General features: G+C 34.0%; 1 protein-coding gene across 1 annotated transcript in view; it reads right to left on the reverse strand.

The window, feature by feature from the left end:
• Positions 1 to 13,903, reverse strand: part of ROCK1 (Rho associated coiled-coil containing protein kinase 1) — a 151,807-nt gene that overhangs the window by 51,999 nt on the left and 85,905 nt on the right. Inside the window, exons 11-12 of the mRNA XM_024120556.3 lie at positions 4,450 to 4,510; positions 969 to 1,057 (exon numbers count right to left, since the gene is read on the reverse strand). Of these exons, the coding sequence (XP_023976324.1) occupies positions 969 to 1,057; positions 4,450 to 4,510 (150 nt within the window). The remainder of the gene's footprint in view (positions 1 to 968; positions 1,058 to 4,449; positions 4,511 to 13,903) is intronic.

Consider the following 13,903-nt stretch of genomic DNA (forward strand, 5'->3'; position numbering starts at 1 on the left):
ACTGCGCCACCAGAGAAGCCCAGAGACAGTGTTTTAAGATCTAGACTCTGTCGACCTTCCCAGTTTCATCTCAGGCCACCCCTCCACCACACACACACCCATTTTCATATGATTATTGGCCACTTTGGTCACTCTTATTTCCTCCTTAAATTGATCCCTATCACCACCACTACCACTAATTTGTCATTTGCCTTTTAATTTTAACTATAGAAACTGCTCAACATTTATGTAATAATATCTATCCATTTCCTCTCCTCATTTCTATGTTTTATACCTAGAAATTCCTTCCAAATACTGGGCTCAGTTAATTATTTCCTTTAAGTGCTTTTCTAAAAAAAGCTTATATTAGATGCTTAACTATTTAATCTATAAGGAACTGTAGGTAGTGAGCAGTTTACTTGTTTCCTCTTCCCCACTCACAAAATTGCCAATTTTCTCAATTCCATTTTTTTGAATACTTAATCTGTTACCTGTTTTTCATTTATTCAATACTATCCATTAACAATATAATAAAGTGTTATTGTTTGTAATTAATAAGTAACTAAGCGTTATGCTAGGTTATTTTAAATTATTTTGATCATTTTATATTTTCATAAATATATAGGCTCTTATTAAATTTAGACTCATAGGAAAAAAATTCTGAAAAAAATACTGCTATTTTTCAGCAAATCATAGTGGAAATTAAGAGTTCTGCATCAAAAATTTAGTGAATTTTAATCTTCAACAACAGCTACATCTTAGAAAGCATCTTATTTAAACTAATTTTCCCCTTGTCAGCTAATTAAAGTGGGAGAGAAAAATCAATAAACCAGGCATTAAGTGACTATTCTTCACTGAATGTATATCAATAGCAGTCTTTACACCTCTGCCTTACTTCCATCTACTTTCAAGGGTTTATAGAGTACAAGCTTTAAAATCAGCATTTGCTATACAACTTTTAATGTGAAAAACATAAAGTATATTCTCACCTGCACTTCTGCTCCATTTCATCTTTTAATTGCATTTCATTATGCAACTGTTCTTCCAGCTTATAAATTGTTTTTTGCAAATTTTCCTGCTTTAATTAAAAACAACAAAAACTTATTCTACTAAGAATATTCATAGAGAATTTTAAAATAGCAAGTTTATATTACCATTTTATACCTGTTTACAAGGGAATTATCTGATCCAATCTTACCTTTTTCCTTTCTATCTGAAATTTTTATTATTAATTTAACAAGCATTTTTTTCCAACACCTACTAATATGTCAGGTGCTGTGGTAGGCATAAGTAACACAAAAATTAAAAAGATTTGGTCCCCGTTCTCATACAGCTAATAGTTCGATAGTGGGGCACAGGGGAATAGGAGTGTGAAAAGAACCTACAATAACCCAGACATATACACAAAATATTATAATATAATGTAGTAGGTACTAATAAAATTATATATAAGGTGTACTGAAGAAGAGAAGAGGTCACATCTAATTCTGCCTTGAAGATGGAATGTTTGAAATGAGACCTATAAGAAGAGAGGTATTTACCAAGCAGTGGAAGTGAAAGAAGGAATGCATTTTAGCTAAAATGAATGAGTTCAAAAGTAGAGACAAAGAAAATATGATTGGAAAATGGGAAGAAATCAAGTCTAGGCAGAGCAAAGAACATAACAGGGAGAACGAATCACATAAAATCTGAAAGGGCAAGTGGGACTATGATACTTGTATGCAGAAAAGGAGTTGGGCACTTTAACCTATAAACACTTTAAAAGGGGAAATGACAGAGTATTGGCATTTTAGAAACATCACTTCGGTAATAAGGTGAATAGATTAGAGAGCAGAGAAATTCTAGACAAAACAACCAATTAATAGACAGTTCAGGCAAAAAGAGTATATAGGTCTGATATAAGGCAGAAGCTGTAGAAATGAAGAGGAAATGGGTAACTGTGTCAGTCAAAAGGCAGAATTTATAACCCAGCAACTGATTAGAAATAAGAACAGAGTAGCATTACAAAAGATGGGTGACACAAAAAGAACTGCTGGTGAGGGGATAGAGAGAGGAGAAGTGTGAGTTAGGCTTTGGCCTAGGTTGAAGTGTCTGAAAGATCTGCAGGAAGAGAAGTCCAGTCAGAGAGAGAGAAAAGATTCGGGTATGGAGCTCAGAGGAGCAAGCTAGACACACATGAGATTAACTACAGAAAATGAGCAGAGAGCCAAGATCAGAACTATCTTGAGAAACATTTAATAATTATGGGGTTGGGGGGAGAGAGAAGGGGAGGAGATCCTGCAAAGAGGACTGAAAATAAAATCCAGAGGTAGAAAGAGAAAAAGAAGGAAATAATGAGAACATGAAAGTTCTTAAAGTTCCAAGGAGGAAGGACTGGTGTCAAATGCAGCAAAAAAGAAAAATAAGATACGGAATGAAAAATATCATATTTGGCAACTGCAAAGTTGTTCACTAGCATCTCTGCTAGACTAGCTTTCAGGGAAGAGCTGAAAATTAAATTAGTTGATTTTTGTACTTAGTTCTAGGTTAACAGAAATAGTAGGCACAAAAGCGTTTTCTTCTTCCCCTGTGATCTTAACCAGAGAAAAAGATAAAAGCCACTAACAGAACCTTATGGCAGTCACCATTGAACAAGATCAGCCCAAAGAAAACAGGATTCCACTGAATTATTTTTTAAGTCCTAATGCAGCTCTAAACTTACAGATAAGTAATACACTGAGAGTGGGGTTATAGCAGCTCCTTATTGTCACCATCTCCAGGTCAAATGCGCTTTAATTTTGAAGATTTCTGAGCCCCTATTAGCTATATAATTTGGCAAATAGCTGTACTGGGATGAGAATTTAAAAGAGAAAAATGGCCATAACAGCTAACCAGTACTCGCATAGTTCATTCCCCTTTTTCTCACTTTCCCCTCTCACCATATGTTCTCTCACATTTAAGAGTAAATATATGAAGGAAAAAGAAGAATTCTGTCAGCTTCTAAAAATGATTGCTGCCTACACCTCATCTCAGTTACAAATATGGAGGCTATAGCACACAAAGAGCTCAAAGAATGCTCTAAGGATGGCCAGATAATTATTTCTGAAAAGAAATAATTTTCTTAATTATTTAAGAAAAGTCCTGGTTAACCCAAAAGGACCTTCTCAATGTAAGCAAATAAAAAAATTTTTAATCCTCTGTCTCATGAACATGAGCTATTCTAACAATAAAAAGAACTCATGTCTCTAATATTCACTTCCTACAGGAATTCACTTTTCAGTGGTCAAATTAGAAGATGCTCACTGTACTGGTTATTCTCCATTTGCCACCTCTCCCTTCCAGCCTTGAAGACCCATCCTCTGACCTTCTTTGCCTTCAAATTTACACACTGCATTAACTAGGCTCTGTTGTCCTATGATTTTAAGCTTGGTTTCAGCATTCAGGAGACACCAGCCGGAAATCAGTTGGGAGAAATGAAATATCCATTCTCTCCACACTCTTCTTGCCTTACCATGGCTCTGGCAGTGTTCTATGTTTTATGCTCCTCTTTCATGATTCTACGCATTCTCTCTGAGCTGTGGTAACAAAATTTGTCTCTCGTTGTCCCTTCAGACTAAGGGCAATGGCTTCCCACTGCTGTCAATCAATGGCTGCTTTAGCTCCCTTTATTTATTGCTCCCCTTGATACTACGCAAAGCACCATTAATATTCCCTTCATTAAACTCTCTTCGCTTAATAAATAAACAAACAAAATGTGGTATATGCATATAACAGAATATATTAAGCCTTAAAAAGGAATGAAATTCTGATACATGCTACAACATGCCTGAGCCTTAAGGACATTAAGAAAAATAAGCCAATCACAAAAAGTCAAATACTGTATGATTTCACTTACATGAGGGACCTAGAATAGTCAAATTCATAGAGACAGAAAGTAAGGATAATAGTTAATAGGGGTTGAAGGGAGAGTGGAATGCAGACTTTAATGGGCACAAAATTTTAGTCTGGGATGAAGAAAAAGTTCTGGAGATGATGGTGGTGATGACTGCACAACAACGTGAGGGTGCTTAATGTCACTGAACCGTACACATAAAAATGGTAAAATGGTAAATTTTGTGTTATGTAAATTTTAGCACACACACACACACAAACTCTCATTTAAATCTTTTGAATGTGCCATCTGTTTCCCTGTCAAGACTCTTACTGATACACTGATTTATCATAAATTCCTAATTCCAAAGATTAAAAAGACCACCTCTGTCAATCTGTGTAGCAATGTATAGTTTACTAACTGCCTCCACATATAATATCCCATTTGATATTCAGGCAAGAAATCAAACAGGAGAGGAAACAGTAGATAAAAAGTGTTATAAAAATTTAAGATCACTAACTACATATTCTGAAGCAATGCATATGTACTTAGTATCATGCATACAAAATACATTATCCACAAAACAACTTTTAAAATAATAACAATAAGAAAATACCTACCAAGCTTTTATCCACATTAGAGCTAGTTCTGTTTTCATTAGGATTTGCTGAAGATAAGTATCTAGGAAGAAAATAGTTTTTAAAAGAAAACAAAAAACTCTTTAATATCTAGTAACAACCAGTAACAAATACTATATGCCTATCTTTTGTACTTGCTCTGCTTTTAAATATTGAGTGCAGGTTCTTAATTCTTTATTTTAGAAACATAACACAGAAATGATACATATATTAAATAAAACCCCCAGTTAGGTCTGAAGCAGCACTCTGTAATCATATACCTTAATATTCCTGCAGCAAAATATATGAATATTCATACCAAAGAGAATAAATAAAAACCATAAAATAGTCTCAACTTAGTTCAGATTAGGTTTGGCCATGAGAGCAGGTTATGACAGGTTTTGCCACCAAACAAATCACTAAAAAACTTTTAGTTTTTAGAGCTTTTGGATTTAGAATCAGGAATAAGGAATTGTTGACTTTTACAGACATGTGCACAATTCCTCCCCACTGCCCCCAATTATTCTTCAGTCAAGAATGATATTGCCAGGGAGTTCCCTAGCAGTCCAGTGGTTAGGATTCAGCGCTTTCACTGCTGTGGCCCAGGTTCAATCCTGGTCAGGGAACTGAGGTCCCATAAGCTGCACAGCATGGCCAAAAAAAAAAAAGAATGATATTGCTTTTCTGGCCAAAAAGTTAAGAGTTTTTGTGTAAGTGGTTGAAATAACAGAACCAAAGTTCTGAAGATGTCCTGCTAATCTTCTGTGACTCTAAGGCTTGCAGAGTTTGTTAAATTCAATATAAAGTTAGAATTACATACAAATACAAGATATTAGTGATCTTTGGAGGTCTTCTTATCAGATTACCAAACAGATATAAACAGATCATATAAAAATTTTTTCTACACAATCAAATGTTAGGTAAAGGTAAGATACTTCTGCTACTTCCTTTACCATCCTATGACTACCACTATTACTACATCTACATCACCACTACAGTTACCACCTTGGTTAACCAGCAGAGCTCCCTCAAAAAGAGATCAAATAGCTACAGTATACTTCACAGCTGTTATGGGGAAGTTTTTAACACACTAGAAATAATTAATTCATAGTGAAAAACAGAAGATAATCAAGTGTCCTTTAAGTACCATTGAACATATATAGCAGTGCTCTAAAGAAACAGCAGGAAAATATGTCATTTCCCATGTTTTTCTTGGAAAATTATTCAGATCAACCACAGAATCAAATATTCAGGAGACAATAACAAGGGCTATGTAGCAGGTTTGTAGAGAAAAGGTCCCATATAACAAATGACAACTTCTAGATATAGTGCAATTTAATTCCATTGACTATAAAGTGCCTCAGAAATTCAGTGTGAGATTCTGCATTATGTGATATAAATAAAAGCATACAGCAACACCAGTAGAATCTGAATTAAATAGATCAGACTACTTGACCTCTAATTTATCTTCTAAATATAATATGCTATATAAGTAAAGTTGATGTTTAGCCTTCTGCAAAGTTAGTAACATAAAGTTCTCTGAATACAGCCCTGGAAATATAAGGATACCAATGTATACATCCATTCATTCTTCCACTTCTTATCCTTTTTTTTCCTTTCAAGGTTCTTTTTCATATTATATTGTTGCTTTTATATGGAATCTGGTCATTTAGGTAAACTTTTTATGAAAGAGGTGTTAGATTATTAGGAATATAGCTAGAAGTTTAAGGCTGTTTTTAAAATGTTTATAATTCAGCTATACTTCAACAGTAAAGATCTCTGTCCTTGTATGTTTGGATTTCAGAAGTAAGAATTTCAGAAGTCTTTAATTTCATGCAATTCAAAATTATACTTACATATTACAGTAAGGCTAATTAATATTTTGCTGATTCTTTCTTTATTAAGAGCAACCATACCTCCAACCAAACATGTAAGAAACAATTACTAAACACTGTATTACTCAATAAGGTGGTGATATTTAAGAACAGACTACAATTTCTACTTTTAAGAAATCCAGAAATTAGTTTGGGATATGAAACACATGAATACAAGGAAAACTCACGGAACATAATCTAGTGTATGACAATGTATCAATAGTACAAAGAATATATATATATAATGCTTATTTAATTCAAGATTACCTTTGTGCAGAGAAAGTAATTACTTTTGTGCAGAAAAAGTAATTAACTGCTGAACTCTATTACAGAAAATCCAGAAACACTGGGGGGTGTTTATATCAACATCTTGAGCGTTTCAGAAACCAAGCCAGAGAATAATTGATAAAAATATAAAATTTAGGGACTTCCCTGGTGGTCCAGTGGGTAAGACTCCGTGCTCCCAATGCAGGGGGCCAGGGTTCGATCCCTGGTCAGGGAACTAGATCCCACATGCATGTCGCAACTAAGAATTCGCATGCCGCAACTAAGAAGCCTGCATGCCACAATGAAGATCCCGCATGCTGCAACTAAGACCCAGTGCAGCCAAAATAAAAAAATTTAAAAAATAAAAAATATATATATATATAATTTTTTTAAGAAAAATAAAAGAAAGGATGCTGCAGCAAACACACCACTTTGAAGGTTCTCTGTGTATTTCAATATAAAATATCTCCAATATAATACTCATGGAGTATTAGGGAGAGAAGAAGGATTAAAATATTGCTCTTTTCTAGGGGTCAAAACTCAAGTACTACCTACTTGGTGATACAACAAAAGTATTCTAACATCTAAAGAACAAAATTATTGTCTTACAGTTGGATTACTGGAGAAATTTCATAAAGCAAGATTAAATTGAATTCCTGTTTTCTAAACTTGAACTGAATTACCCTCTTATAAAAAGTTTTGACTAAAATGACAAGATGCTTCACTTTAAAAGGTTAGCTATAATAACCTCAAATTTAATCATTACTCCAAGCAATTCAAATATCTAATACCATTCTAATGGAGTATAATTTGATTAGAGATACATATTTTAAAATAAATTTATCAAGCAGATTTAACACACCCAGTTAATGGTGCATATAGTTCACTTTTATATATTGGTATGGTATTTTGTTTAGAGTTCTGTCGTGTAGTACTTGCCAACCTACATTGTACAACTTATCCATTTCCTCACTAGGATATGAGCATCTCCAGAGAAGATAATTATATCTTATTAATCCTTCTCCCTGCACCTTGGTGCTTAGTATATACCTGACAAAGAGTAGGTTGTCAAACATGTCTGTTGAATGAATGCCCAGAATATGAAAAAATGTTAAATGTTTAACTTGTATCTGAAGTCCATTAGAAAAGACTAAAACTAATATTAGCTCATACTAATGATAAAAGTAACTAACATTGAGTGCTTACTCCATGCAAAGCATTGTTCTAAGTGTTTTACTGTGTTTTGACTTACTTAACCCTTATAACAACCCTGAGACACGTATTGTTATTATTATCCCCGTCATCCCTATTTTTGAGGAAATGGAGGCATAAAAAAGATGAAAGTTATTTGCCCAAGGTCACAAGGTCTTACATGATGTAAAACATAATTCATTTAGTAGTTTTAGGGAGGAATCACTTAATTTTTGAAGAAGTGAAAATTATAGGCCTTTTGTAATATCAATATAGTGATGATAATGCTAGAAAACTATATATTGTTCCAAAATGTATTATAAAACCAGAACTCTTCAGATAACACAATTAACGAAATTATCAGTATTAAGAGAATCTCTTGACCTATTAATTGTTGTAACTTGAAGATATATAGGGTATCATTCAGCAAAGAATTTCTGAAAAACAATATCCTGAGCATGGATGAGTCTGAAAGATATTAAATATGAAATTGGAAATCTAATGCATTGTTGAAAAGTGGCATATTAATATATCTCTTTATATACCATTAAATCTACTTTAAATGTTCTTAAAGTGATTTTTAGATATCCCTAAGAAAATAACATGACTACAACAAAGTCAGTACCTACCCCAAATATCAATGTGTAGCATACTTACCTACGATTGCTATAATATGTAAATCCTACAAAGGGTAGTTGATTGCCAACAAAAGCTTTAGGTATAGGGAATGTTTCTTCATCTCCTTTATCTTCTTCCAAGTCATCAAAGTTACTTGTGTCAATGTCACTACTTAAATCAGGTACAACTGGCGCTACAGCTAAAAACAGAAACAAAATTGAAGCAATGATTCTGTACCAACTTCTAATGACTTCCTACATACAAATAACTTGTGAACCACAAATTCCAAATGGGTTGAACCCTACCTATTACAGTAAGCTTTATTAGGATTATTAATCAACAGGTATTGAACATTAATTATGTAATTCGTGAACCAATTATCTTCAAAGTCACCTATAATTATCATCTATACCTCCAGTTTAATTTGAATATTACAAGTCAAGTATTATTAAGGTTTGCTTGAAAATACATTGTAGTATAAGATGTGCAAAAGCAGTTAGGACTACAGAAAAGACTTTTTAGAAACTATAGCATGACAAATCGTACTCAAAGTTGATTAGTTTCAAATGCAGTATTTTGCTCGTTCATCTGCTCTACAGCAAACTAGAAATCAAAGTTATTTCTTAGTGGTCCTGGGTATAATTAATAATTTGTTACTGAAATATTTTTACTCATCTAGAATCTAGATGATCAGTATTCCCCTCGCCCCGACTCAATATCTCTATAAGAGCAAAGTATTTTTTTTTAATTGAAGTTGATTTATAATACTGTGTTAGTTTCAGGTGTATAGCTAAGTGATTCAGTTATATGTTATGTGTATACACATATATATGTATATATACGTGTATTTTTGTTTTTCTCAGATTCCTTTCCATTATAGGTTATTATAAAATACTGAATTGGAGCAAAGTATTTTGAATTATATTTTCAGACTAGTTACCTTCCCTGAATTAAGTGATTAAGGGACAACTCAGTGAACTATTTACGAAATGGCTATTGGGAAAAGAGAGCAGGGATATAAACCCTTAACACAGAATCTTCAAGAGTTTTAAACTTGATGGGGAGCAAGACCCACACATACTTAAGAACATAAAACTGTATGTGGCAATGCAAATCTTCATGACACAGAAGAAAATACCATATGAAACCAGTACTACTAATATCTTCTTTTGAAGCTTAAATACGCTATAGAAAGTACACCTAAAAATAAATTTCAGGAAAAAAGTTTTTTAAAGATACAGGAGTATAATAAAACATCACTGAAATGTTATCATCAAAATATTCAATAATTATTTTTGATACAATCATCTCATGTTCCTTTAGAGAAAAAGATAAAGAAGAGAAAACAAACAAAAACTAACTGACCTGATTTTACAATCTTAATTTTTTATATAAAGGAATCACGGTTCTATTGAATCATCTGGGTATTCCAGGCAAGAAATAACTATTGTTGTGCATCTCAGATACAGTGAACTATCAGATAAATTTGAAAATGAAACAACACATTTAACCAAAAGAAGCTGTAGTACTAACAGTGAATGAGAAAAGAGCTTTTCCACCATTTTCTTTCCTTAATGGCCAAGAGAACTGCCCAACTAGATGATTCTAGCTTCCTGATCTTAATTGACTAATTTGTAAAATGAGGTGAAAAAAGGGTTGTCGCTCCTTGTGAAGTACATGGTCTTGGCACAAATTTTACCTTAAAACAGTGGTTCTCAATCAGGGACAGTTTTGGCCCCTTGGGGATATTCAGCAATGTCTGAATATGTCAGAAATGTCTGGGTACATTTTTTTGTTGTCATAACTGGGGGAGGGATGCTACTGACATCTGGTGGGTAGAGACCAGGGATACTGCTAAACATACTACAATGTTCAGGACAACAGATACGAGAAAGATTTCTCTGGTCTAGTGTTGAGGCTGAGAAATCCTGCTTTAAAATTATCATATAAGATACATTTTAAAAGGAAGCAGAGCAAGTTTTGGTGCATTTTCTCTTGCTGTTTCAGATGGACCTAGTCTTTTTATAGATGACATACCATCTTAGAGTAGTTTTAAAATGAGACAAGTATGGGATACAAGTATGGGAAATCCTGGGAGAATTATAAAAGTAATTATTTCTGCTTCTAAATTAAGATGTTTAGGCTTTACATAATACCATATAATCATGCCAGAACTAATAAATAAGGAAGGATAAATTTAGCTTTACTGAATTACCATCAATATATAGAGTGTTCCATTTATAAAAAATTTACCTTTCAATAAATAACTGGTAATATAGGAATCATGTTCCATAAAAAAGAATCCAACTGATGTCACCAAAAACAGCAGAAGAGGGAGCTCTAAGAAACTGCCCTTCCATTGAAGTAACTAACCATTAAGCTCACAAAACTATCAGGAACAACATTTTTGGAACTCTGAAATCTAAGAAAAAACTTACAACAAGCAAGGAAACGTTCAATGAAGAAAGAGGGTGCTAAATTGTGGCATTTAAGGAGATGTTTGTCACTGGCTGACTGCTGAGATAATGGAAAGGGGACTTAAATGAACACACACAAGGAATACAGACTTCATAAGAATAGTTCCAAAAAGTCACTAAACAAACGGATGACTGGAGCCCACAACAAGCTGTTGCCTGCAAACTGTACAAGGGGAGAATTCTGATTTCCAGGGTTACAACATTACAGTGTTCAATATGTCCAGTTCACAACAAAAAATTACAAAGCATGTAAAAAAAAAAAAAAAAACAGGAAAAGTATGGCCCACTTACAGGGAATAAAGAAAACAACAGAAAACCTCACTGGGGAAACCCAGACATTGGTTTTACAAAACAAAGACTTTAAATGTCTTAAACGTGCTCAAACAGCTAAAGGAAACCAGGACAAAGAACTAAAGGAAACCAGGAGTATGATACCTTAACAAATAGAATATATTAATAAAAAGACAGAAAAAAGAACCAAATGTGGGCTTCCCTGGTGGCGCAGTGGTTGCGCGTCCGCCTGCCGATGCAGGGGAACCGGGTTCGCGCCCCGGTCTGGGAGGATCCCACATGCCGCGGAACGGCTGGGCCCATGAGCCATGGCCGCTGAGCCTACGCGTCCGGAGCCTGTGCTCCGCAACGGGAGAGGCCGCAACAGAGGGAGGCCCGCATACCACAAAAAAAAAAAAAGAAGAAGAACCAAATGTAAATTCTGGCACTGAAACGTACAAAAGCTGAAACTAAAAATGCGCTAGAGAGGTTCAACAACAGATTTGAGCAGGCAGAAGAACCGGTGAACTCAAAGATAGGACAACTGAAATTACCAAGTATGAGGAACAGAAAGAAGAAGTGAATGGAACCTAAGGGGCTTCTGGGATACCATAAAGTAGGCCAACGTACACATTACAGGAGTCCCAGGAAAGGAGAGGAAGGGGCAGAAAGAATATTTAAAGAAATAATCGCTGAAAATGACCAAATTTAATGGAATATATATATCTATACATCCAAGAAGCTCAATGAACTCCAAGTGAGAACTCAGATCCACACCAGGACACATTATAATAAACTTTCAAAAGACAAAGACAGAGAGAATATTGAAAGCAACAACAGAGAAGCAACTCATCACACACAAGGGATCCTCAATAAGATTAACAGCCAATTTCTAAGCAGAAACCTTTAAGGCTAGAATGTAGTGGAATGACATTTAAAGTCCTGAGGGAATTCCCTGACAGTCCAGTGGTTAAGGTTTCATGCTTCCACTGAAGGGGGCATGGGTTCAGTCCCTGGTTGGGGAACTAGGATCCCGCATACTGTGCAGCGCAGCCAAAAAAATAATAGTAATAAAGTGCTGAAAGAAAACAACTCTCAACTAAGAATTCTATAACTGGCAAAATTATTCTTCAAAAATGAAGAAGAAATTAAGAGATCCCCAGGTAAAGAAAAGCTGAGAGTTTGCTATTAGTAAACCTGTCCTATAAGAAATGTTTTTAAAGGGAGTCTTCCAGGTTGAAATGAAAGGATACTAGACACTATCCTGAAGCCCTATGAAGAAATAAAGAACACCTGTAAAAGATAACTACATAGGTAAATGTAAAACCCAACTTTATTGTAATTTTGTTTTGTAACTCTACTCCTCCCCACATATGATTTAAAAGACAAATGCACAAAACAATTATAAATCTATGTTAATAAGCACACAATATATAAAGATGTAATTTGTGACAGTAACAACTAAAGGGAGGGAATGGATTTGCATAGGAGCAGTTTTTATTGCTATGGACAGTAAACTGTATCAGTTCAACCTAGATTGTATCAAGTTAGGGTGTTAAATGCAATGGCCAGCGTAGTCACTATAAGAAAATGACTAAATAATATGCAAAAAAAGAAATGAAGGGGGAATCAAAACAGTAAACCAGAAAAGGTAATCGATTAAACAAAAGAAGGCAATGATATAAAAATTAAGGAACAAAAAGAAAAAATAAGACACAGAAAACAAATAGGACAATGACAGAAGTCTTTCTGTACAGTATTCACTTTACATTTAAATGAATTAAACTCACTGATTAAAAGGTAGAGATTGGAAAAATGGATTAAAAATTGATCGAATTATATGTGCTGTACAGAGACTCACTTTAGATCCAGACATAAATAGGTTAAAAGAAAAGTATGGAAAAAGATATCTACAGATAAAAGAGCTGAGGTAGCTATACTAATACCAGACAAATCAGACTTTAAGTCAAATATGGTTAAAACAAAGACATTGTATACATATATTTTTACTGAGGTATAGTTGACTTACAATGTTGTGTTAGTTTCAGGTGTACAGCAAAACGATTCAGTTTTATATATATATATATATATATATATTCAGATTCTTTTTCAGATTCTTTTCTATTATAGGTTATTACAAAATATTGAGTATATAGTTCCCTGTGCTATACAGTAAGTGGGTCCTTGTTGGTTATCTATTTTACATACAGTAGTGCATATATGTTAATCCCAAACTCCTAATTTATCCCTCCCCCATCTTTCCCCTTTGGTAACCACAAGTTTGTTTTCTATGTCTGTGGGTTTATTTCTGTTTTGTATGTATGTTCATTTGTATCATTTTTAATTTTTAGATTCTACATATAAGCAATATCATATATTTGTCTTTGGCTTACTTCACTTAGTATGATAATCTCTAGGTCCATCCGTGCTGCTGCAAAAGGCATTATTTCATTCTTTTTTTAATGGCTGAGTAATATTCCATTGTATATATACACCACATCTTCTTTATCCATTCACCTGTTGATGGACACTTAGGTTGCTTCCATGCCTTGGCTACTGTAAATAGTGCTACAGTGAACACTGGGGTGCATATATCTTTTTGAATTAGAGTTTTCCCTGGATATATGCCCAGGAGTGGGATTGCTGGGATCATATGGTATTCTATTTTTAGTTTTTTAAAGGAACCTTCATACTGTTTTCCATAATGGTGCATATAGTTCACTTTTATATATTGGTATGGTATTTTGTTTAGAGTTCTGT

This window comes from Physeter macrocephalus, chromosome 19 (genome assembly GCF_002837175.3).
Source record: "Physeter macrocephalus isolate SW-GA chromosome 19, ASM283717v5, whole genome shotgun sequence".
NCBI lineage: Eukaryota > Metazoa > Chordata > Mammalia > Artiodactyla > Physeteridae > Physeter > Physeter macrocephalus.